Consider the following 22,831-nt stretch of genomic DNA (forward strand, 5'->3'; position numbering starts at 1 on the left):
TTCTCAGGAAGACTGCCTGTTGGCTGTGTTTGCTTGCGTTGCTGCAGATCGCCGTCCCACTTTGGAAGGGGCAGCAATACATCCCTGCTTCCCTCAAGTGAGGTTAAACAGTTCCCTCCCAGAGAGATGGGAGGCGGTGAGAGCTGCACTTGTGCCTTTTGGCTTGTTTGCAGTAGAGCAAGGCTGTGCTGCTACTTGCACAGAATTTTGGTTGCTTGCCCTTGCGTCTCATTACCGCAGAGCATTTGGCAAGCCAGAGATGCAGCAGCCTGGCAGTGTGCAGGCACTTCATTTCTTAAGAAATTCAGCACAAACAAGCTGCGTGCAGAAATAGAGCTAGCAGGAGCTTAGGAAAGGTAAAACTAATTGTTAAGAGGTCACATTTCTGGAATTGGGTTAATTGAAAGAGTGGGAAGAGATAGATTTTCCAGATTTAACGTAATGTTTGGGTGAGAGAATGACCCTCGCTTTTAATTCTTCTTTCAGTAGGTAAGGGCATTCCGTTTCCTACAGCTGTATTTCCTGGCTCCTCTCAGAAGCCCTGGATTATGGCTAGTCCTTTCACATGGCTCGCCTAGGTAGCTGAAAGTAGGAAATATTAAATCCTATTAAAGGCTGAGCCTGCGGCAGTGTTCGAAAATATCGGCTGTGTGTGTTTAATGAGTTGCAAAATTTTATCTCTCTGTGAAACTTCTTAACACGATGTTACAGGGACTTAATGTCTCTTTGCCAGCTTACCGCCCTACCTGCTCGTGCAGAGCCCCGCAGGGACTGCAGTGCTGGGAGCACGTGGAGCCCAGCAGCTCCTGTTGCTGCAGGTCTGCCATGGTACCCAGAGCTTCCCTTGGGGTGTGAAGGGTAGAAAGCTGCAGGAATGGGCTTTATAGGTTTGTGGGTGGATCTTTTTCTGACAGGCATGTCCTACCCTACTTTTGTCCCCTGCACTTTAAGCCATGTATTTCTGAGGATGTCATTCTGGAGGGCCAAAAGGAAAGGGAAAAAAAAAAAAAAAAAAAAAAAAGGCAGCAAATAATAAAAATCACTATTGGAAATGAAAGGTCGTCACAGAGCTTTTAATTTGGAGTCCAACCAAACACTGACGTGGTATTTAATCCATCTTTCCTCAGAGCAGCAGCCAACGTATAAAAGCTATAATAAGACAATGATCAGTTACATCCTCTTTGCAGTCTAACTGAACGTCCTCTGAGCTAACGCTTAAGGGCTGCTGATGCCTCTTTATAAATGTGGTTTCTCTTTTGCTGGAGAGCAGTAAGTTAGATGCCTCAGCTTTCAGGTGATGACAGCAGTCATCCAACAAGGGCATGGTGCCAGACACCTGGCTCTGCCTTGCAGCTCCCATTTGTTTGTTTCTCTCACTGGGATCTGAGCTGCCCCTTGCCCAGGTGCCTGCTTGTCTGTGTTGCCATTTGAGATTGTTGGGATCATTCGGTCAGTGATGTTCTGCTGAATCTCGGCTGTGGGAACAATTTATAGGGAGCTGGATTCAAGGCTGTCCTGGCTTAACCACCTCTGCTTCCTCTCTTTATTTGCAGCTGGTGGTTCTCAAGTCCATTCCTCCATGTGGGCATGTGTTGTAAAGCACAATTCACTGGGCTTGCAGGGAATATCAATGCGTTATCTGAATTCTGTGAAGACATACAGCTATAAGTTCCTCCCAGCCCTCCTTCAATCCAGTCAATCTGAACAGAGCTTAAGGAGTGGTTTCATCTGAATTGAGGTGCATGCTGTTTTTTTTTTAGGGCTTATGTTTTCTTTGTATCTTTTTCCATTTCAGTGTTTCTGTTTAAATGTTTCAGAATTCCTTTCCCACTCACCTGCAGGTTAAACTGCATGAGGATTTTTTTCCTCACTTTACCTGCAATAAATGGTATGTCTCACACCCATATTCTTATAGTGAAGAGGGCGACACATGCAATAGTACTTGGCAGTGCTGTATAATGCTCTCCAGCTCATTAGAAGTTGTCAGTGTGAAGTCAAAAATATGAAGAAAATTGAAGTAGATTTGTCTATGATAAAAGCACAACAACGTTTGTGTATTGTTGCAGTTGGAGGTTGTCGGCTTAGAAGGAATTTATTTGGGTATCCTTTTTATCCTCTGAAATGGAGCTCTGTCAGCTGAGACTGAGCACTGTATGTGCAGCAGGTGGAAAACAGCCTGAGCACCACAGGCACGTATGGCCCTGTGTTGTGTAAGGGAGTGCAGAGAAAACCCACTTTGATATAATATTTGCACTATTTAGTGGAACTAGAGATAACCTCATAACTAAAAGCATCACAAGTTTTCAAAACAAAACTCAAAGGAAGGTGGGATTTTAGCACATGCTGCGTCCCCAAGGCACAAAGCTTTCTGGCAGCAGTGCCTGAGCTCCCATTGGATCCTACAGAAATAGGTTGCAGATTGCTGAGTGGGTTCTGACAGAGGGGCTCCTATGGGTACCTTTGCAGCATTGACTGAACACGAAGCGGTTTCACCTCTCTGCATTTCCTAGAGCTGCTCTGTCCTGGGAGGAAGAAAGAAAAGTGAGAGTGAAATCACAAGTAGCCAAAGCTGAAAACATGGCAGTGAGAAGATTATGCAGGTGTTTGAGCCGCATTAACTACAATTCAGAAACAGGCTTCAAAAATAGATGTGCAGATAAGTGCCCTTGGCATCCTGACAGTGAAGGTGGCTGACAAAACCCGCTGAGGGGAAGTGCTCTGGCTTCTCCCCTCTGGTGCTCTGCAAGCAGATAACAAAGAGCTCGTTGAATTGGGTATTGGAGGAGCCAGGCCAGGCACTCGCTGCTGGGTCCTCTCATAGATCAGATTGCCTCTGGGACCTCTCCCCCTGCAAACGTTTTTTCTTTGGAAGCTTTCTTGATGGACAGACTCTGACAATGCAGCTGTATGCAATGTAAAAGCAAGATGATGATTCACAAGAGTGAGTTCCTAGTGTTCCTTCCTCTCAGAATTGCCATGAACATACGTAGGAAAACATGGAGGAATTTGTCCACGTGCAGAGGCACAGTTATGTAACGTGGATATAGAGGGCAACAGCTGCCACTGTCTGCTAGCAAATTGCAGCACAGCTGAAGTGCGGCTGCTTGGGGAGCTGAGGGCAGCAGATGTGTACACAGCAGTGTTCTGGGGAAGGGGAGTGATCCTGCCCAGTTGGTGTAAGTGTGTGCATGGTCATGAGAAGGGAGGGAGCCTGGTGATGGTAAGCAGCACAGTCATCTGTGAGGTCTTGTTTCAGGAGAGCATCTAATTGGGATGTGTGAACCTCTTCAAACCTTTCTGAAGTCTGCTTCTGCTGAAGGATTAATATCCCAAGTACTGCAGAGCCTGTAGGCTTCTCTGGGTTTTTCCTTTAGTTGGGGTGCCCTGTCACGTGGTTCTAATGCTGAGCAAGTGCATTTAAGATACCCTGAATTTTTCTCCAGAAAACAAATTGGAGCAGTATTGTGTTTCAGGTCTTGTAGGTAAGCTCAATTAAGAACTCAATGCTTGAACCTCAGGGGGTTGCTGACCAATGAGATGCTGCGGGTATTGAACATTAACTGAGAATCTGTGAAATGACCATGGAATCTCTGCTCTCCCCAAAAGAGAGGGATGTGCTTCAGCATGGGGTTGTGAACCATCAAATCTGGTTTCAAGTGATGTTCCTCTGTTTTCCAGTTGCAGTACTCAAAGTATTGGATGAGTCCATTAGGTAACTGCCTGCATGCTGTCTGTGCATCTCTCTTGTGGAAAGATGTGGACAAATAGGTTGGATTGCGAGCTGAGAGCTGCAGTGTGCAGCTGGCTGTGAGAGATGGAGATGTAGATTGGTCGTGGCTTGGGGTGCTGGGGGGGAGAGGCAACTGACATTAGATATTATTCTTAAGATATCTCTAAGGAAAACCCCCAAAGCCTGAGCACAGACTCTGCTGAATAAGTGGTTCTTCACGCTCACTATGTTGAAGAAAATAATTAAGGGATGTAAACTGAAACTGGGGAGATGTAGGTTGGGTGAAAGAGAAGTTTTCAACGTAGAGCATTTAAATATTGACAAATACTGCCTGGGGATGTTCACTGGAGCTGATGCACAGGTCTGTCAGGAATTGTTTAGAAACAATTGCTCCTGTCTTAAGCCTCATCTGTTTATTCTATGCTATGGCATTAGCTATATGTTCAAGCTTATGTTTGCATCCGTATTGATTTGATGGGACCTGTGAGCACTGTTATTTCAGTCAATACATGCTTTATGTAAGTTTGGTTTAGTTTGGGAAGGAGCCAATGTAAATTGAACAGTCATAAGTCATCTTTAGATTGAGCTGCTGGCAAATTATGTTTGCATTAATTAAAATAAGAGTGTGTTGAACTGGTTTCAGACAGTGCAAGGGTTATGGTGCAACTTCAAATAAAAGCCAAGCCAACAAAAATTGTGCTCGTTGCACATCCAGATGGATAAAGTACATGAGGAGCAGTGGCTTGTTTGGGTGCAGACTATTGCAGCTGTGGCTGCTGTCTTCAAGAAGGGAAAACGTGTTGTGCAGGATTACCAGAGGGACTATGTGAAGGGTAACAGCTTATAAAGGGAGGCTGGACCTTAGCCTGGTTAGCTTGGTTAGCCTGGTAAGCTGAAAACCCAGGTGGGCTGCAAAAGGAAGGGAAGGAAGACTGAAGGATGAAACTGACTCAAGAAGCAGTATATCTAAGCTGGCCATGAATAAGCAGAATGCAGAGGAGGAGTAGATTTTTAACATGACTTTGCTTTAGGAAAGGCGTGACAGAAACTGTGATTGTTTGAAGATGACTGTTGCCGAATTGTTGAACAGGATTATATGACGTGTCCCAGAATTGACCTTGGAGCCTTGAATTTTCAGGTTTCATCCAGCACCTGTAACAGCATAGCACAAAGCAAAGAAAGTCTGGAAAGAAGAACATGGCAATGAGATGCTTGTTAGTAATTCCTTTATTTTTTTTCTATTTTAACTCTGAAGTTGGTCAGGCTTACAACTGTGTGAATCAACATACCTGTGAAAATACAGAGAAAATACAGAGGGTTTTGTTTTCCCGTCAACGCGTCCTATTTAAAAACAGGGAGGAAGGCTCTCGTTCTGTCTGTGAACCATGATGCCTCTCAGCTGATGTGTTTATGCTTTTGCTTATAAATTTGAATTTACTGTGTGTGTTCTTGGCAGTAGCTGGAGGCTCAGTCAGGAAACTAACCGAAATGATGGCAATGGAGCCTTGAACTTGGGCACTCAGATGAATTGATGCAATCCGATGGCTGCTTGTCTACTACAGAACACGTGAAATCTATTTTTAAGCAAAACAGTGGTCTGGGCAAACCAGCTGTCTGACTTTCACAGCTGGAAGCGGTGATGGGGGTTCCTTAGAGTAGCCGGCAGCACTGCATGGCAGCTGACCTTGTGGAAGTGATGGGAATGTTGGGGAAATTTGCATCATATCTGACTTGCTCTGGAAGGAATGACTGCACGTCTTACAGAGGGCCTGCAGAATGGATGAGCCTTTTCTTGATACCTTCTTGAGATGTTTGAGCATTCTCCAAGGCAGCTGTTTGCAGGGCTCCAGTCTTGCTGAGGATGGCGTACCAAGCAGCTTACCAGTGTGCTCAGAGCAACCTGAACACGTAAAGCTGGTGTCTGTACTTTCAGAATATACATGATGGCATTTGGTAGTAGTTGAGAAAAACACACTCTTGGTGTCAGAATAAATGAAGTTTTGGCTGAGGCTGAAATGTGGAAGCAACACTTGGGTTTCACAAAGCCTGGTGTCTGTGAGCTGACTGGTGTGTGGGTCGCAGAACTGCCCAGTAAATAGACCAGAGGAAATCACTGGTTATTAACTGAAGGGTGGTTGAGAGAGGCAGCAGTAATACCAAGAGACACTAATCGGATTGGTGGCAAATCAGCTCTAAATTGGTTACAAAAGTATCTTTGTGTTGAAGTATCTCTTTGTGAAATAACACCTAATGGGAAAGATTACTGCTGTTTTTATTAGGTGTGATTTTAATGCACAACATTTATTCTGTGAGAACAGAATGTTAGCCATTCCTCCTCCCAATCTTTCTGTGTTTTATGACCATTCTTCTTTCTTCCAAAGCCTTGGCACGGTGCAAGAATTGAATGGAAATGGTGCTTTTGTTATGGCAAAGGGTTATGTTTGTGGGCCATCTCACAAATCACACCTGCTTCTCTTCTAAATGTTTCCTATGGCAATAACATCTGTTCAGGAGAATGCCACCAATCCCTATGGGATGACTTTCCATATGCTCCCATTTCAGGATAAAATTAAGCCAATGGACCTTGGTGGTGTTTTTTTAACCAAAACTGAGTCTTTGTGCTCCTGTTAACAGTCACGTGTAGTATTATTAGTAAAGGCGTGAATCACTTCCACTAGTGCTCTTCTGGAAACTAACTCGCTGTCTATGTGACTCAAGCTGTTCTTTCACACACGAAGACAGATGGTGTTAAATAAATCAGATAAGCATATGTCCAAGCTGGTGCTGCTTGGCATACTAACAGGATAATAATTTATAGGATTGAGAACTCTGGCTACGGTTGCCACTGGTTGGAAGAAGGAAGAGCTCCTGCGCTCCTTCCTCCAGACCAGTAGTACTGTCAGGTGCCCAGATTTCCTGGGATGTGCCCCTTTTGGTGTCTGTAAGCTCTGTCTGGTTGGATAAAGAGAAGGCTCAGTTTCTAGAGAGAAACTTGCTTGCCTAAAAGGGCAGCCCAAATCAGCTCGGACTTGCTGTGATCTCTGAAACACCTCTGCATCCTTACTGCATCTGATTCCTCCTGACAAACTGTGATCTATCAGGTGTAATTAGCATTTTGAATCGTTCTGTGGTCCTTGAGTGCCTGAGAAAAGTTCACTAATGCACTGCGTGGTATTTATAACACAGCTTAATTTAGAAATGTTATGGAGGCTCAAAAATCCCTTATTTTTGGCTTATTTCTAAGTCAACCTTCACTTGCACTGTGAATTTCAGTATTTTTTCCATTTTCTTTTCATGTCTTCCTGAACTTCTGTTCATAACTCTCACCCTCAATAACTCTCACCCTAATATGCGTATCAATATGAGCTGTTAATAAAGGGACAAGATGCTGTTCCTGAGTGCAATTGTGGGGGCTGAGTCTGCAGGGAGAGGTGGTTTAAGTTCAGAAGTCTCCCGCATAAGCACTTTATGTGGAACATATTCCTACTGGTTTCTTTGGTTTCCCAAGGAAACTCTTAAGAAAGGATTGTTGGTGATAATTCCCTATTCTTGGGCCAAGCCTCCTGTGGCTGCATCCCAAACTGCTTGCAAGCTGTTCTCAGAGCACGGAGCCCTGCGGTGAGATGCTGCAGGGTGAGCACTGGAGAAAGCTGGTGCTGGGTGCCTGGTAGGCAGGCAGTGCTGTATAGGAACAGTGATCTGACTGAAACAGAAATCAAAGGTAAATAGGATAATGTGAGGGTGTTTGGTTTGCTTTAAGTTTCAGTAAGCCTTGAACATCTTCCTGCAAGGCTGTATTTTGTGACACTTTGTCCCTGGGCAGTTGCTGGTATGCCTCCTGACATGGTTAAACACTGCATTCTTCTCTTTGTTCTTTATCTGTCTACTCTGTGGACATCTGTGCTTTCATTTTTCTGTGTGAGTACTGTTTTCCCCACGACTGAACAATAACTTGTTGACCAGTGATATTCTGTGTACTCACCTGTCTCTTATGCTGGTGACTGTGAGAAACGGAATGACAGGATTTGCTTTCTTTACAGCGGGTGTCCATTACTACTAGGGATTAAAATGAGTCTTACTTGAATTGCTGGTCCTCCATCACTAGTAATTAAGCTGTTGTTTCATACTAGGAAGAAGCTTTCATGCTGTGCAAGCCACAGGGACTTCAGAGAGACCAGCACTTTCAGTCTTAAAAGGGTGTATTGATTGGTCTTTATTAATAGGAAAATCTCCAAGGAGAGGTGAAATACTTGAATTTTGGAAAGTTTCAAGAATATTTATATTGCATTTGTAAACTGTGTGAGCACTTAACTTTGTTCCTAGGTAGTTTATCTTAACTTCTAGTGAACTTTTTTGCTGTTCTTCATTTGTAACATGTGTTGATTGGAGAGGTCTATGTGTGAGGGATAACAGTCTTTATAACACCTTAGCAAGAGGGTTTAACATTACTATTCTTTATCTGTTGAATACACAATCGTTTTGTTTAGTGGGTGTTGAACCACGTGGTTCTTCAATCCTAGATTTTGCAGGCATTGCAAATTAATATAACATTGTGCCTTTCTTTGGTTCTTTCATTCCAAAAGGTTTCCATCTTTTTTATTTGCTTTAATGAATAATGGAGAGGAATTATTTCATTGGATTGGTTCTCTGTGGCTGGTCTGTAGTGCCTTGTTAGTGCACATGAAGTCAAGCACTGGCTGAACTAAAAGGAGTTTTCTGATAGCTTTCTGATGTCTCTGATACAGGTTAATCTAAGGCAGGTAGTGCTGCTGTCTTGGGGTAAGGAGTTGGTAGAAGTATGGAAAGGAGATACAAATATTTCAATATATGCCACTGATTGTGATTGTGCCAGTACAAGATATAGATGAATAATTGTTTTATTTTTCCTTTGTTTTTCAGTTCTTTTGCTTTAGCTGCAAGAGCTCCTATCACTTAGCACAGCTCGAATTTGTTGAGACTTGGTGCTGCTGACTTCATGTTTTCATGTGTCTTGTCTAGCCAAGGTTTGAGTGCTCCTGATCGTGTTTGATAACCAACATTCAAATTAGTATTCCAGGACTTTGGCCAAGAGTAACTAATTATTGTGTGGTTGCAGAGGTTTCAAGTCAGAAAGTAGCACTGTGATCATCTCATTGGATCTCTTATGGACCTTAGTTCTCTGATTCAAGGCCAGGCCTGCTGAGTGAAGTGTGAGGCATGTTGCTTAGGAAAACACCCAGCCCTGAGGTACGGGCAGCAGTAATGGATGCTGCTGGCCACCTCACTGTGGTTCACTGTGCTTTAAGGAAAGAGAAAGCATGCTTTTTTGCTGATGGGAGTCTCAGCTTGCAGAATAGCTCTACATTTGATAGAAGAGTTTTTCCCACACTGAACCCTGTTTTGTTTACAGATTGTCATCAGATAGTTCCTTTCTCTCTCTGACACATTGAGCAGATTGAGCTCCTTGGAGTCAGGGTCAGTGTAGCCTAGTTCTGTAGTGATGCTCATGGCTCATGTTATCTAGACCGACATTAAGGTGCGTATTGAAGAGCATGCTTTGCAATGGAGATGCTCTTCACAACAGGAAAATGCAATGACCCTACTTGCTTCATGCTCCCATTTGAGCCTCTGGTTCCTGTTGCCCGGAGGCTATGCTGGCTGGTTGTGCTGCCGTGTCTTTGTTCCAGCCGTGCCAAGCTGGCTGTCCTGCTTGTGGCTGCCTCTGCAGCCCGAGTTACACAACCCATGATTGGTGGAGCATTGGCAGTGCTTGTGCCCAGCTTATGCAATTACCTGAGTCTCTTTGTGACCTCTCATCTTTATGCTTCAGCATTCTTACTCTTTTCAAGGTGTAAAATGTATTAGTAAGTGTGCTTTTTCCTCAGTTTATTATAAAAATACGAATCACTTCATTAGAAAAAGACCTAGGCCCTGCAGAACTTCCTGAATGTCATCAAGGAGGTGCAATTTTTATATGTAGAATTTATGTTTTGAACAAAAATTTTTAATAACTTATGTAATCAGATATTTTTAGTATTTTTTATTTTATTTTATTTTATTTTTACTTAATGTGAACCAAACGTGTTGAAGACATCTGAGTTTATTATGTCAATGCTATTATCTTTATCAACCCAAACATATAATCTCATTGGAAAGTAGCCAGGATCTGTTGAACATCTCTGTGCATAGCAGGTTTCCTTGTAGAACCGGGCACTTGATAAAAGGAGATCTGTGCTAGGTAGCGGCATTTGGGCGGAGGAAACAGTTTGTTCTTTCTGAATGTCAGTGGCTGTGAGTATCGTCCTTTTGTTGGGATTGTAAGTCATTCATGAGGAAGCACCTCACTTTATGAATATATTTTGCAAACTGAAGTCCCAAACTGATATATTATAGCAGTAATGGGATGAAATTAAAAGGAAAATGAAATCTGCTGTTAGAAACTCATGCTACACGAGAGGCAGCTAAATTATATCTGCCAGGGCAAGTCTGAATAAAAATTAGCTTATTCTGCTATTTCTTTTCTTTGTGCTGGTTAATTTCACCACCAAAGTTTATTGTCTGAATGAGCACTGCCATCAACAAGCTGAATGGTAATGTGGGATAAAATAGCTGGTTTTGCTTGGTGTTGGGTGGTGGGCAGCAGCTCAGGCCGGGCCTCTCACAGCCCAAAATGGTGCCACAGCCTTTAGGGAGGGAATGCACCCTAGGGGAGAAACTGCAGAGGGCTTCCTGTTCATGAAATAAGCCTAATTAGCAAATTGCTGTGGAGTAAGGAGAGAAACTTGAAGAAAAGGCATGGATGAATGTTTATCTGTCATGGGCAACCTGGCTTCTCTCTCACTAGGCTGAGTAGATGGCAGCCCTTTGCAGACGGTGGCATCACTCTGTTGCTCCCTTTCAGACACCTGCGGATGGTTTTGGGGCAGCAGCTGCACTCAAAAACATCTTTTTCCATTCCTGCTGTGGCAACCCAGCACAGCAGAGATTCCCACAGAAATATCCCCATCCAGGTGAGGGCTGCAGCCGCCACTATCAGCCTTTGTGTGGCAGAGCCCAGCACTGACAGAAGCATACATTGTGACCACAGCTATTACAAGCACCCAGCCATCAGCCAGTGCACTTACAGCTATTTGCACAGTCTTTCTGCTATTCCAACCTGCAGCTCGTACTCTTTAAAAACTCCTGGAAATGAAAGCAGAAGTCGGGATGGTTTTGCTGTGCGCAGCCCACTATGGGTGAGACGTAGGAATAGGACCACAGGCATGTGGGAGCTTGGCTTCATCTCTTGGAGATGCTGTCTGATAGCATTAGGCATTTTGCGTGTCCAAATACTGTGTTTATGGATGACGTGAAGTAAGTGAAGCAAAAGATTATTTTTTAAGAGCAGCATGAACTGTTGCATAAACTTTAATGAATGCTAGTTCAGAAGTGAATTCCAGATAACAACAAAATATCCAGTCTCATGACAGGTCTGAAATGGTCTCTGTGTTCTTTTTTCTCTCTGTTCTGTTTGTTGTGTTTTATTTCAGTGTTCAGTGATGAGCAGAGGTTGTATTTTGGTGATCTTGTATTGCAGGATTTATCTGTCGGTTGTCAGTTTTTTTCCTCCCCCCTGCACACACTTATTTCAGTTTCATTTGAAAAAGTCATTTTTTCAGGCATGCCTGAACTGTTTCTGGTATTTCATGCAGATTTATGAGCTTATGTGGAACCTGTGAAGTACTGGTAATTAAGAGAGTTAACAAAGTGCTGCCTGCAATTAGTTCAATTGCTTGTGATGTGATTTCTTTCTCTTTTTCTTCTTAAACCATAGGTTATCATACCATAGTTGGGCTTGGAGGTTTTGATCTGTAAAACAGTCTCTGCCCAAGGTGTTTGGTTTCTTATGTATTTTCATGACCCCTGCATGCAGCTTTGCTTTGAGATGTTGATTCATCTTCCTGCTGCACCTTGCAGGACAAGTTTTTTAACTTCTGAGTTCAGCAGAAGAGGTGAGTTTCATTCTCACTCTGCCACAGGACATGTCCCTTAAGCAGTTCAAAAGGGGGCAAACTGTGCTTGCATCCAGCAGGAAAGAAAGCTCAGCTTTTTTTGCAGTGTCAGATTTAGCTGTAATGCTTTGTTTTCAGCTCCTAATTTGTGCAGCTTTCTAGTAACAACTAAGGAAAATGAATTTCATTTCTTGCAGGCTTTCCTGTAGGCCCTGCTCGCTGAATTGTGAGCATCCTTTTGGGTAAGGATTGCTTTTAATGCATTTAGAAAATGAGCTACCATTGGGAAAACCTCCCTGTGCTTTGCTAATACAGCTAACAAATAGTAGGCTGTAATTTCACAGAGGGTGACTTGGTGAAGAAAAATGTTGGCTGAAAGCTGATGTGCAACGGAGCTGTAAAAATCTTTCCTGATTCGCAAGTTGTCTAATGGCATCTGTTGTCCGTTTGCAGAAAGGGGATTTACTGCTTCAGAACTGCTTGAAGTGACACATGTTTATAACTGGGTGGATGGGGAGTGGGAATGAAAGGTCCCGAGTGCTGTTAAAAATTGATAGCCTAGGCACAATAATAACGAAGGGCATAAACCTGGTACATGAGAGCAGCTACTTTGGTAACATCTCAAGCTCTTCGCAGTCCAAAGTGCTGCATGTCTAAGCCTGCTTGTGCTCCCAGTTGTCTTTGGGAGAAATCCTAGATTCTTCTGATAGTGGATGAGACTAATCTTAAAAGTGAGAAGTGATTGTACCGCAGGAGTGAAGTTTTCATTTTAAGTACAGAATTGCTGTTGGTTTCCTTCTCGAATGTGTTAGTGTTCATCATTATTTCCAAAGGCCTTTGAATTTTCAAAATCTTTTGAATTAGAGCATTAAAAGTAAATCAGATTTGTTCCTGTTGAAATTGCTTCTTATAGGAGGACTTGCAAAGAGTAATGAAGGTGGAAGAGATCAGATTTTATAGTACACTGTATCTTGCGCAGTAGCCAATAAGAATGACATATTTCTACCAGTATTTCTCAAAGATTATTTAATATAGTGTTCTTAATAAGGAATAACTTAAATAAATAAAAATGAGGCTTAGCTGTTGGCAAATGCTCTTGACAATCCAAGTCTGGTCACCCTCTGTAATACCGTACAGACCCCACATCATCTCCTTTGCAAAGATGTAAGCTCTACTACTTGTAGATCTTTTTATTTTGCTAGTTCCTTTGAGAACTTTTTCAGAACCATGATGTTGCTCAGAAAAAGACAGTATTGCTAGTGCAGAACTTAAGGAATGTGATAGGCAAGTACCAGCTGACATGTCCCAAGTTCACAGCAGGAGCAAAGCAAGCAGTGTCTGGTATATGCTGTGTGCTCCCACCACACCTGGTGTCTGGTCTCAAACTCACAGGGCAGACCAGAACTGCACTATTGCTCGTAAGCTTGCAATAAAGCAGTTTATAGCTGTGTGGGAGAGAGCTGTCAATGAATCCTGCTGCTGATTGATATTTCAAGGTGATCTCTGTTTAGAGAGCATGAGCAAATGTACAGATCTGGCACATAAATATAAAAATTGACCGGTATGAAACAGATGTTCGTTCTGCTGATTTAGCTATCTGATCTCTGTTCCCACATTTTAAGTGCCTCTTCAGTTTCCTTTTCTTCATCGCTAGCCTGGATAAAAGATGGAAACAGCTTTAAACTGGAGCATAGCTGATGTAGTGGTGTGTGCTGGAGGTGAGTCCTGCCCTTGTCTTCTGGCTTGGTGCTCCTGGCTCACCTCTGTCCTCACCAGGCTATTCCAACCAGTGGGATTGGTCATGTTAGGCAAAACCAAATAGCAGTAAGTACAGCTCCGTAATTCTAAGCGTTGTTAGGCATTGCTGTGTCAAAGTAAAACTTAGTCTTATTTTTTCTTCCATTTCATATCGTTTCCTTATTGGTTGATGTATAGTTTATTCCCAAATCCGTTAGCGTCTCACAAGTAGGAGGCAAGAAACTTGACTTCTTAATCTTTCTTAGGAATCTTCTAAAAGCTCAGGTGAAAGCTGGCCTCCTGCTTGTGTAACTTTCAAAGAGTTAGTCAGAGCCCATATGTTACAGCCGGGAGGAAATTATGCTTGGGGATGACTAACAGAACATGTTCCTGCTGTTAATTTGGGTGTCATTCCAGAAACGTAATTCATAGCCTTCTCTTTGATTTTTATTAACACATTTATGTACTAATGCCAGTCTTTGCTAGCGTATTTCACCAAGGAAATTAATGAAGGGATAGATTTTATATTAACAAAGTGAAGGCTTTGGTAGCTCTGCCTGGAAGGAACAGGGGGAAGCAGAGAGCACGCATGGTTGGGTGGTGGCTGGTTAGCAGAAATACGTGTTACAAATAGGAAATTCAATTAAATGCATCATCCTGCTATGAACACTGCGTTCCTCAAGTCTCTGTGAATTGATATGTAATTTACCAAGAACAATGATATGTGGTACTAATTGGGAGCTATTCCCCTAAAAGAAGGGAATAGCTTTCAGTGGTTTGATGCCTAAGGCCGCCCATGCAGCTATCATCTGGTTTACACGAGGAAGAATTTGAATGCTAAGAAAGTTAACGTAGAAAAGATGGCTTGCAATTTATAGCCTCCTTTTAGCATTTGCTATCTGTCTGTTACAGACTGCCTTTCATAGTGAGGGATATGTTGTGTAGCTCCAAGCCAATTAAGGCCTGTTTATTTATGTGAAAGGTTAAATTATGGAGGCATAAACAGCCTGGCTGCACGTGTGACTGGGCTGTGCCTGTGCACCTGCTGATGCAGTGCCTGTGCACCTGCTGATACTGAGCCTGCCTGCGCTGGCCGTGCACACTGCTGTGCCACGTTCCTGCAGGAGCACACAGTAAACAGGTAATTGCAGGAGCTCAAAGTAGATCTAATAACAAAATGGGAAGTTCTGAATGCTGGCTAGGGCAGCTGACCATGGATAGACAGTGCTGCACAGGACAATGAGTTTTCCAGCCATCCTGTGTGTGCAATCCTCTGTCTGCTTAAAAGAGTCTTCTTGTAGCTTAGCGCTTTCCATACTGCTAGGTCTGCTTCTGATTATGTCACTGCAGTAAAATAACAGGCTGAATGTATGAGTTCGCATTGTGTGTGTATGTGCAAAATTGATACATCTCTGTGGGGAACCTGCTTTTATCTGGTCTCATTGTTGCTCTTTCTGCAGTAGACAAATCTTTGCTGAATCCTTCTAAGCTGGATGTTCCTCACAGATGGAAGAACAAGTTAAATTCACAGATTCCTTCTTAAGGGCAATGCAGACTGAGCAGCTGGCTTGCGTTGTGCCTGGTTCTGTTTGAAGGCAGTTAGTCTGGAAGGGCCAAACCAGCTCAGTGTGATCACTTTCTAAGGTTGAAGTTTATTTTAGAAACCTTGGTGCTATGTAGTAGGCTTAGAAATCTTCAGTTATTTTAAATGGGAGTACAATGCAGCTTCCTGAGCCAAGGCTGTGTCCCCATGAGGGCGAAGGAGCTGAGCAGTTGGGGTACCTTAAAAGGAGACGAAGTGTGCGGGTATCTGCCGGCTGATATCTCTCAGATCACACCGAAAACATCTTCCAGTTTTCTGTTCCAGTCTCGTGTCTTGAGGAAGCTCAGAATAGAAGCAGTGCTGTCAGTGTGGTGCAGCAGACCGACCACGAGCTTGCAGGGCAGCTCCAAGCAGAGCTTGTTGAGTGGAGGTGTGCTGTGTTACAGCGGCATCCCCGAGAGCCGCCTGTTTGGCTGCGTGGGGTTGCAGACCTTCTCCATGCAAGCAGCGTGACAGTTGGTGACTCAGTGGGTGAATCTGGAAACTCTCTTCACACCCCCAAGTTTTTGTAGATTTCATTTGAATTTGGATTATGCACGGTAGTGCCTTACATCCAGCTCTGTGGGTTTGCTATCTTTGGCGTGGCCTTTCCAGAAAATCCTGTTGCCATCTTAAAATGGCTTGCCCTAAAGTTGTTTCTGACTTATATACTTATGTCCAGCACAAAATCTTTGTACTTTGCAGGGGCTGTTTGTTAGGGAATAAGGGTCAGTGACTCCTGTGAAGGCTTTTGGGTTTGGGCTAAATGCTGAGTGAGTCCCTCAGGTTTTGTTGCTCCAGAGTAGCAAGTGGTTGAACTGCTAAGCCCTTTCAGGAACAGCTTATGATGTTTTGGCAAACAGCTCATGTCAGGCTCAGCATCGTGCAATTTGCAGAGCTTGGTTTGTGCCCTTACAACACCTCTGTGCTGGGGACACCCTCTTGCCCACGCAGCTGCTGTGCCCACAGCCTCATCCTGTCCTCCTCTGTGCCAGAAATGGGCCCAAGCTGCCTCCTGAGGAGTGTGAGCTCAGCTGGTTTCTGACTGGGGAAATATAACAAACGTTACCTGTAGCTACATAGAAAATATGTCTTCCAAAATCACTTTGTTGCTCATCTTGCTGTTTAAGTACTTTGTATTCTGTTGTCAGGCCAAATGCTCCTAATGTGTAGCATATATTGAATATGATGGTCTCTAAAGCCTGAATGATATTTTAAGTTTTACCCATAAAGTAGCAGTGGAAAATTTCTCCCAGTGCTTAGAAATCTGGAAACGAGAGTTGATGGTTTCAGTATCACTTCTTTTAATTAGGAGGCTTTTCAAAACTTGCTAGATCTGCGTTGCCTTCTTTCCCTTTCTCTGCTGGCCCTGGCTGAGCTCTTCCTGTCTCACACAAGGGCTCGTTCCTTTTCCTCCCTAACAGCGGTGTCTGATTTATTCTACAGGGCTTAAATTAAGAGGAAACTCAGCAGTAGGGGAAGGAGCGATGGATTCAAAAGCAATTCTCAGGCTCTCTTGTGCTGGCTCATTAGACAACCTTTTTGTTAATACTTTTTAATACTTACAGAGAATGCAGCAAGCCCAATGCAGCAGGAGCAGCAGTGTGCCAAGAGCTGCTCGGCTGGGTGCTCCCCTCTGCCCTGGTGATGGGGCCAGGTCCTTGGGTTCTCCAAGGGCAATACTGCCCTGTACCAGTGGAGGAGCAGCCTTCTGTCTTCTAAGCCCAGCTTAAACATCATCGTTGCTACCCAGGCTTTCCTGTGTGAGATCTCAGTGTAAAGCTGGCTTGCATGCAGCCCTGTGAATTCTCACGGCTGCGTTGAGCTCTTTGCAATCGTAGATGAGGGCAGGTTGCATCAAAAATGGCAGTGACCTTGCTGCTCTGGATCTCAGTTACAAACGAGTGGGCTGCCAATTTAATTTGCTAAGTGTGTGCTGTTGCAAACATCCCTGGTTAACTGGGAAAAAGAGAATGTCCGAGGTTACTATATGAACTAATTAATTTCAGTGATTTTTTTTTTTTTTCTTGAGCCTGCATTCCTGTAAGTAAGAACAGTTACACAATTGTGCCTTTTAGAGAACTAAAACGCTTCATTTCTAGGGCAGCGGACTGCAGTGCTCCCAGCCCATTCTGCTGTCCGTGGGATGTGAGCCAAGCGGCTGCATGGCCCTGGGTGAAAAGCCTCTGCAGGGGCCGGGTGAGGAGTAGGGTTCCTGCTGTCAGGTTGGGTGGTGCTAATTAGAGCAGGAAGGTTTCTGCTGGCCAGGCAGTGTCACCTGGGACATCTCATCCCGTGCTGAGCCTGCAGAATGGGCTGAAAAACAAGGCAGTGACTTGGGGGGTGGGACTTGGTTGATGTCTCTGAGTTGCATATGGCCGTTTCTGGCACCAGGAGCTCTTGAAGGACGGCAGCTTTTCATGGGCTCCAGTGCTGCTTAAACTTGTGCTTTACGGCCTGGAGTAAATGCTCCCAGATTTCTTCAGGGGAAAAAAAAACTGTAGTAGAACATGGCTTTGCTCACGCTTCTTATTATAAGTGTAGCCATGCAGCCAATGTGGAACCCAAAGAAAACCATGACGGAGAGTTTTTGAGTCAGTTGTTGTTAGTGAAATTAAGCAGGGCTGCAAGAAAAGAGAATAGGAAAAAAATGTTTGTTTTTGTTGTTGTTGTTTTTTTGTGGTGGTGTTGTCTTAATTCATCCCTGGAGAAAGAGAAGGAGCTGTGCAGGCAGTGGGGTTCCTCAGGGGACCTCACCTGGGAGCTCTTGCCATGTGTTCACAGGTGCAGCCATTTACTGGGTCCAGTATTCGGGGCTGTGAAAGCAGGCAGTAGCTTTGCTACTGACAGTGTTGCACACCTGGGAGTGCAACTCTGTGTTTATTAATCTCTCAGACAACAATCCTCACAAAAACGTGAATAGCCGTGCATTGATACATCAGGACATTGGTATGTTTATGTTGCCTGAAATATTAATGCTGTCATGTAGCTTAGCACAGACATCTCTTTGTACTGAGGCAAGTCTTTGTCTTCTTGACACCGGGTTTAAGGCAAGTGCCCTGGTTCATACGCTCTGCTCATCTGTTACGTAAAAGATTTTGTAAGTGTTCTTGATACAAGCATAAAACAAGAATTCTGGCCATTGTAACAGCACAGTGGCTTTGTTTTCTGTCCACTCTGTACTAATAGTGTTTTGTTTTGGATTATAGGACAGAAAATTAACAAAAGTAGAGAGGCAGAGATTTAAAGAGGAAGCAGAGATGTTGAAAGGTCTACAGCACCCAAACATCGTAAGGTTTTATGACTTCTGGGAATCCTGCGTGAAAGGAAAAAGGTGCATCGTGCTGGTTACTGAATTGATGACCTCTGGAACACTGAAGACGTAAGTACTGTGCTCCTGGTGAGCAGCCTAAGAATAGCTATGGAAATTTTTAGAAAAATCCTACTTTTGCATTCTGAAAAAAGGCACCTCGAGATAAAGGATAAAAATGGAGCTGTTCTCTGGTGTCTGTCATTCGTCCCTGTTCTTAGACTGCATTGACTTGACAGGAAGAATTTCGGCCTCTGTCTCCCCTTCCCCGATCTTCTGCTTCACTTATGTAACTGGAAGCAGTTCTCTGGCTTGTTTCATTGTGTGACTGTGACGTTTCCATTTGTCAGCATGTGTTTCTGTGGCTGCTTCTGCTCCTGTATTTGTGTGTTTTGTTATCAAAGACAGAATAGCACTCAAATGGTAGAATCTCCTTTTGAAGCCAGAGATGCTCTAGGTTATCTACTAAACAATATTAATAGCTTTGCTACTGACAATCTTGTTAAGGTTGATATAAAGCAGTTGGCATGAATTCTGGAGCAGATTTTCAGCCCCAATGGGAGCAATGCTCATCACTGCGTATATCCAGTGTGCTGCTCTGCTAATGCATTGGCAGGTTTTATCTGTTCCCAAATGCACCCTCCCCCTCCTCAGTGTTCTAGACAAATAGTAAAAGAATGCAGGTGTATGATACAGAGGTCAATGTCTTGTGGCTAAAATTAATTTTCAGTATTATTCTGTTCTGGATATATAAAGCACGCACTCTAAATCAGTTCTCTGCATGGAGTGAATTGCTTTGCTATTAGACTTGCAAATATTTGGTTGTATTTGCACCTAAAATGCTTATTATCTTTCTCCCCCAAAATGAATGCTCTAATTCCTCCTTTAAAAAAGATCTCTTCCAATTTGGTGATATTTCTGAGCTGCTATTGTGGTATCTAATAAGGGGCTTTTATCTAAAATGAATTTCAGCTGCTAAAACCCCAAGAATCTTTAATAACACTTTGCTTTCTTTCTAACCAGCTTTTCTGCCTGTTTGTTCTGTAGGTATCTGAAGAGATTTAAAGTGATGAAACCAAAAGTCCTGCGTAGTTGGTGCCGGCAAATCCTGAAGGGTCTTCTTTTCTTGCACACGAGAACTCCACCAATAATTCACAGAGACTTAAAATGTGACAATATTTTTATTACTGGACCAACTGGATCTGTGAAAATAGGAGACTTAGGTCTGGCAACCCTCAAGAGAGCTTCGTTTGCCAAAAGTGTAATAGGTAATCAGTCTGTTCTCTTTGGCTTCCTTCTGTTGGTGTGATGGTTGTCTTTTTAATTCGTCTGCCCTTCACACTTCACAGTAGTGTTTTGCTTTTTGCATGTGGGCTGATGGTAGAGATTGAAGTGGTATTGTGACCGTTCCCTTTATACCATAATAAAAATGTCAGTCTGTAAGGCCTATCTAGGAAATGTTATCTTGGCCTTCTCTTTCCTTTACAGTGGTAAATTTTTGATTGAAATATTACTTTGCATCTACGAATCTTTCTCTGTTCTCTTCTAAGAGAAGCAGCAACAGTTCCCAACAGCTTGTGCATCTCCCCCCCCAGCCATGAGAGCAGGCTCAGTGCCTGTTCGGGAGGGAAAAGAGAAGGGATGGGGGAGGGAAGACACATGCAGCCTTGCTGTCTCACCAAGGTGGTGCTGGGAAGTCTTCTGCTTCCAGTGAGTACAGATATGCCAAGTTGCTTCAGCTGAAGGGAGAGGCAGCCAGTCCTCTGAGCAGTGCCCTGCAGAACCAGGCTTCTTGTCTTTGCAAGGAGGTCACAGGAGAGCTGCCCTGGCTGGAACAGCTTATCCCCAGTCACTGGGCATCAGCAAAATAAGTTGCTTCTGCAGAGCTTGTCTATGCCTCAGTGTGATCCTGGCAGAATTCTCCTGAAACAGCTGCAGTTTATTAAAAATCAGTAGCTACAAAATTGAAATAAATTCCCTCCAGTGTGCACAATAGCTGATTCGTGTGGGTACCACGTAAGCATGTATTAGAGCTTGATTTTGCTTGAACTGGGAGGATGTGTTCTGAATGTGTGTCAAAGGATGTCATTCCTTTGCAGAAGTGAAATGTAATGCCTTCTGTGTGGAAAAACACAAATGGGGATATCCTTTCCTTGAGTTCTCAAATGTTTTGGTTTTTTACCTTAATCTTTCTCAGCAGATTGGCCTTGTTCCGGTCTGTAGGTGATGGTTCTAGAAAGTTATAAATCCTTGAGGAAGGATGCTGAAAGTGAGGGAAGTTACTGTGCCCGTAGTCATAATTTGGTCCCTTATGTAAATGAAAATAAGATTTGAGGTGACTAGAACTAGCAAACTGCTGGTGACAGCCACTATTCCCTAACTATAAAGAAAATGGCATGCTATCTTTAAAGCGGTGGTTGCGAAAGTAATTACAGCACCTCATACATTTAGGGATTATATTTATTACTACTTCTGTACAAGTCTCAGCCTTTATACTTTGAGAATCCTGTATTGTTGCAGTAAGACTGATGTTGTGGATGTAGGCTAGGCTGCTGTGGGACTGCTTAATGCTGCTGATTTCAGTGAAAACATGCTAGTTTGTATCTGTTAATTTTCTCTAGCTTTTACTTTCTAATAGCGTGAGTAATTTTGTTTGTTTTGAGGGGCAGTATTCCTTCCCATAGTTTATTTTGCAGTGTAACATTTGCTCATGGGCTGGGAATCATATCAGAAATATCAATATTAATTTTAGCAGAATGAATTCCTATAACAGCACTGTCAGACCATAGCTGTGTCAAACAGATTCGATGATGGAGAGGGCTGCAGCTTGCTGGCAAGCTATCTGTATTCTTTTTGGCAATATAACCAAATTCATCTTTTTCATGAGTTGAGCTGCTCCAAGGAAAGAATTAAAGGGATTGCAAACACTGATGCTGGGCCTGCTCCCACCTTTACAGCAGGATAGAAAAAAGATGTAATCCCCCCCTCTGCCCTGGAGTGGGAAGCTGAGGGTTGGGAGTGCAGGCAGGGAAATGGGAAGGCTGAAAAAGAGAAGGCAGGATGGGGAGGGAGCCCAATAGGTGTCAGCCCCCAGGTCTGGCCTCCCACTCCCACTGTATGTCCCAGGGCTGCGTGCACCCTGCTGTCCTCACTGCTCGCCTCACCTTCCTAGATGGAGTAGCTCTAAATGGATATTAGTAGCTGCAATTCTACATTATTTTTAATGATGAAGTCAGTGTGGCTGAGGTCCAGGTTTTCCCTTGCTGCATTTGTGCCACCGCTGATGCTTGCCTGACCTTGCGGTGTGTCTCTTCAGGGAGTCCAGCCAGGGCCAAGCCTGTTCTGCAGAGAGCAGCTGAGTAGCTGCTGAGCAGCTTCACATTTTGGTGGTCTGCTTTGTTAGCAGTACTTGTATGTATTCCTTCCCACCCCTAAGAGCTGGGTGGAAAATGTCATTTTCATGGTGATTTGGAATGGTGTCAAGAATATCATTTGCTTCTCAGACTACTTGCTATCAGTTTTTCAGTTGTGCGAGGAACTTCAAATGCTCCATAATTCATGAGATTCACTTCTGTGCCTGAGTCTTGTTCATACTCAAACAATGTAGCATCTCTGGGAAAGCATCTCTGACAGCTGTTAACCATTTCAGAGCAGCAGCCACAGCCTTTGTGACAGCTGGAAGGAAAGGCCTGGGGTCAGAGCTGAACTCAGAGCATGGCTGCTGAGCTCTCACGACAGGGATCCAGCTGATTTATGAAGGCTGAAGGAAGGAATGTCCTTAAGGTGGAAGGAACATCAACGAAGGGAGAGAGTGATCTAGAGTTCTGTGAATGTTACAGCAATGCCAGAACGGAGGCTTGTTTAGTGAGTTAGGCCAAGTCTATTTTGTGATGCGTGCAAAAGTGGTTTCAGAAACAAACCCTGATTCTGAGAGATGTAGTTTATGCTACCACTAGAAAAAACAAAACAAAAAACAAACAAACAAAAACCTTAAATCAGGTCACCTATCATATATAAATTTGAGAACTGTTTTTCCTGATGTCTGTTGTTCAATTGCAGTTTTGCCGATGGTAGAGATGTCCTTGCCAAAAACCAGAGCTGCTAGTGCATGTCTGCTGGCAGAGGGCTCTGGGGAGGGGATGTGGGTGCTGAGGCAGATCCCGCTGTGCTAAAGGCCGGGTTATGGGCCTGGGATTGCTCACTTTCCTTTTGGCAGCCTGCTGCTCACTGGTGGGAACGGCCTTCTCCTGAAGAAAACAACTGTGTTAATCTCCTTCCTTCATCTTTTCTATACGTGAAAACAAAAATCACTCTTGTCTCCCAAGCGCGCTTTACTTTAGGAGATAAAGTCCCTGGAATAAATTACCTAAGTGTTAATTTTGCTCTGCAAGACCACACCTTTTTGGTGCAGAGATTTTTTTTTGACAAAGGCTGAGCCGCCCTTGAGTCTGTGTGAAGCGTAGGAGTTACTCTGAGGTTGTTGATGACATGTTTTGTATTCA

At 43.6% G+C, this 22,831-nt stretch overlaps 1 protein-coding gene across 13 annotated transcripts in view; it reads left to right on the top strand.

Annotated features, from left to right (window-relative positions):
• The window catches only part of WNK2 (WNK lysine deficient protein kinase 2), a 98,765-nt gene that overhangs the window by 14,136 nt on the left and 61,798 nt on the right, over nt 1–22,831 (top strand). For all 13 annotated transcript variants that reach the window (XM_072347728.1, XM_072347730.1, XM_072347732.1 and 10 more), the window contains exons 3-4: nt 18,229–18,401; nt 19,377–19,597. In XM_072347728.1, the coding sequence (XP_072203829.1) occupies nt 18,229–18,401; nt 19,377–19,597 (394 nt within the window). The remainder of the gene's footprint in view (nt 1–18,228; nt 18,402–19,376; nt 19,598–22,831) is intronic.

The sequence above is a fragment of the Excalfactoria chinensis genome, chromosome 12 (assembly GCF_039878825.1).
Source record: "Excalfactoria chinensis isolate bCotChi1 chromosome 12, bCotChi1.hap2, whole genome shotgun sequence".
Lineage (NCBI taxonomy): Eukaryota > Metazoa > Chordata > Aves > Galliformes > Phasianidae > Excalfactoria > Excalfactoria chinensis.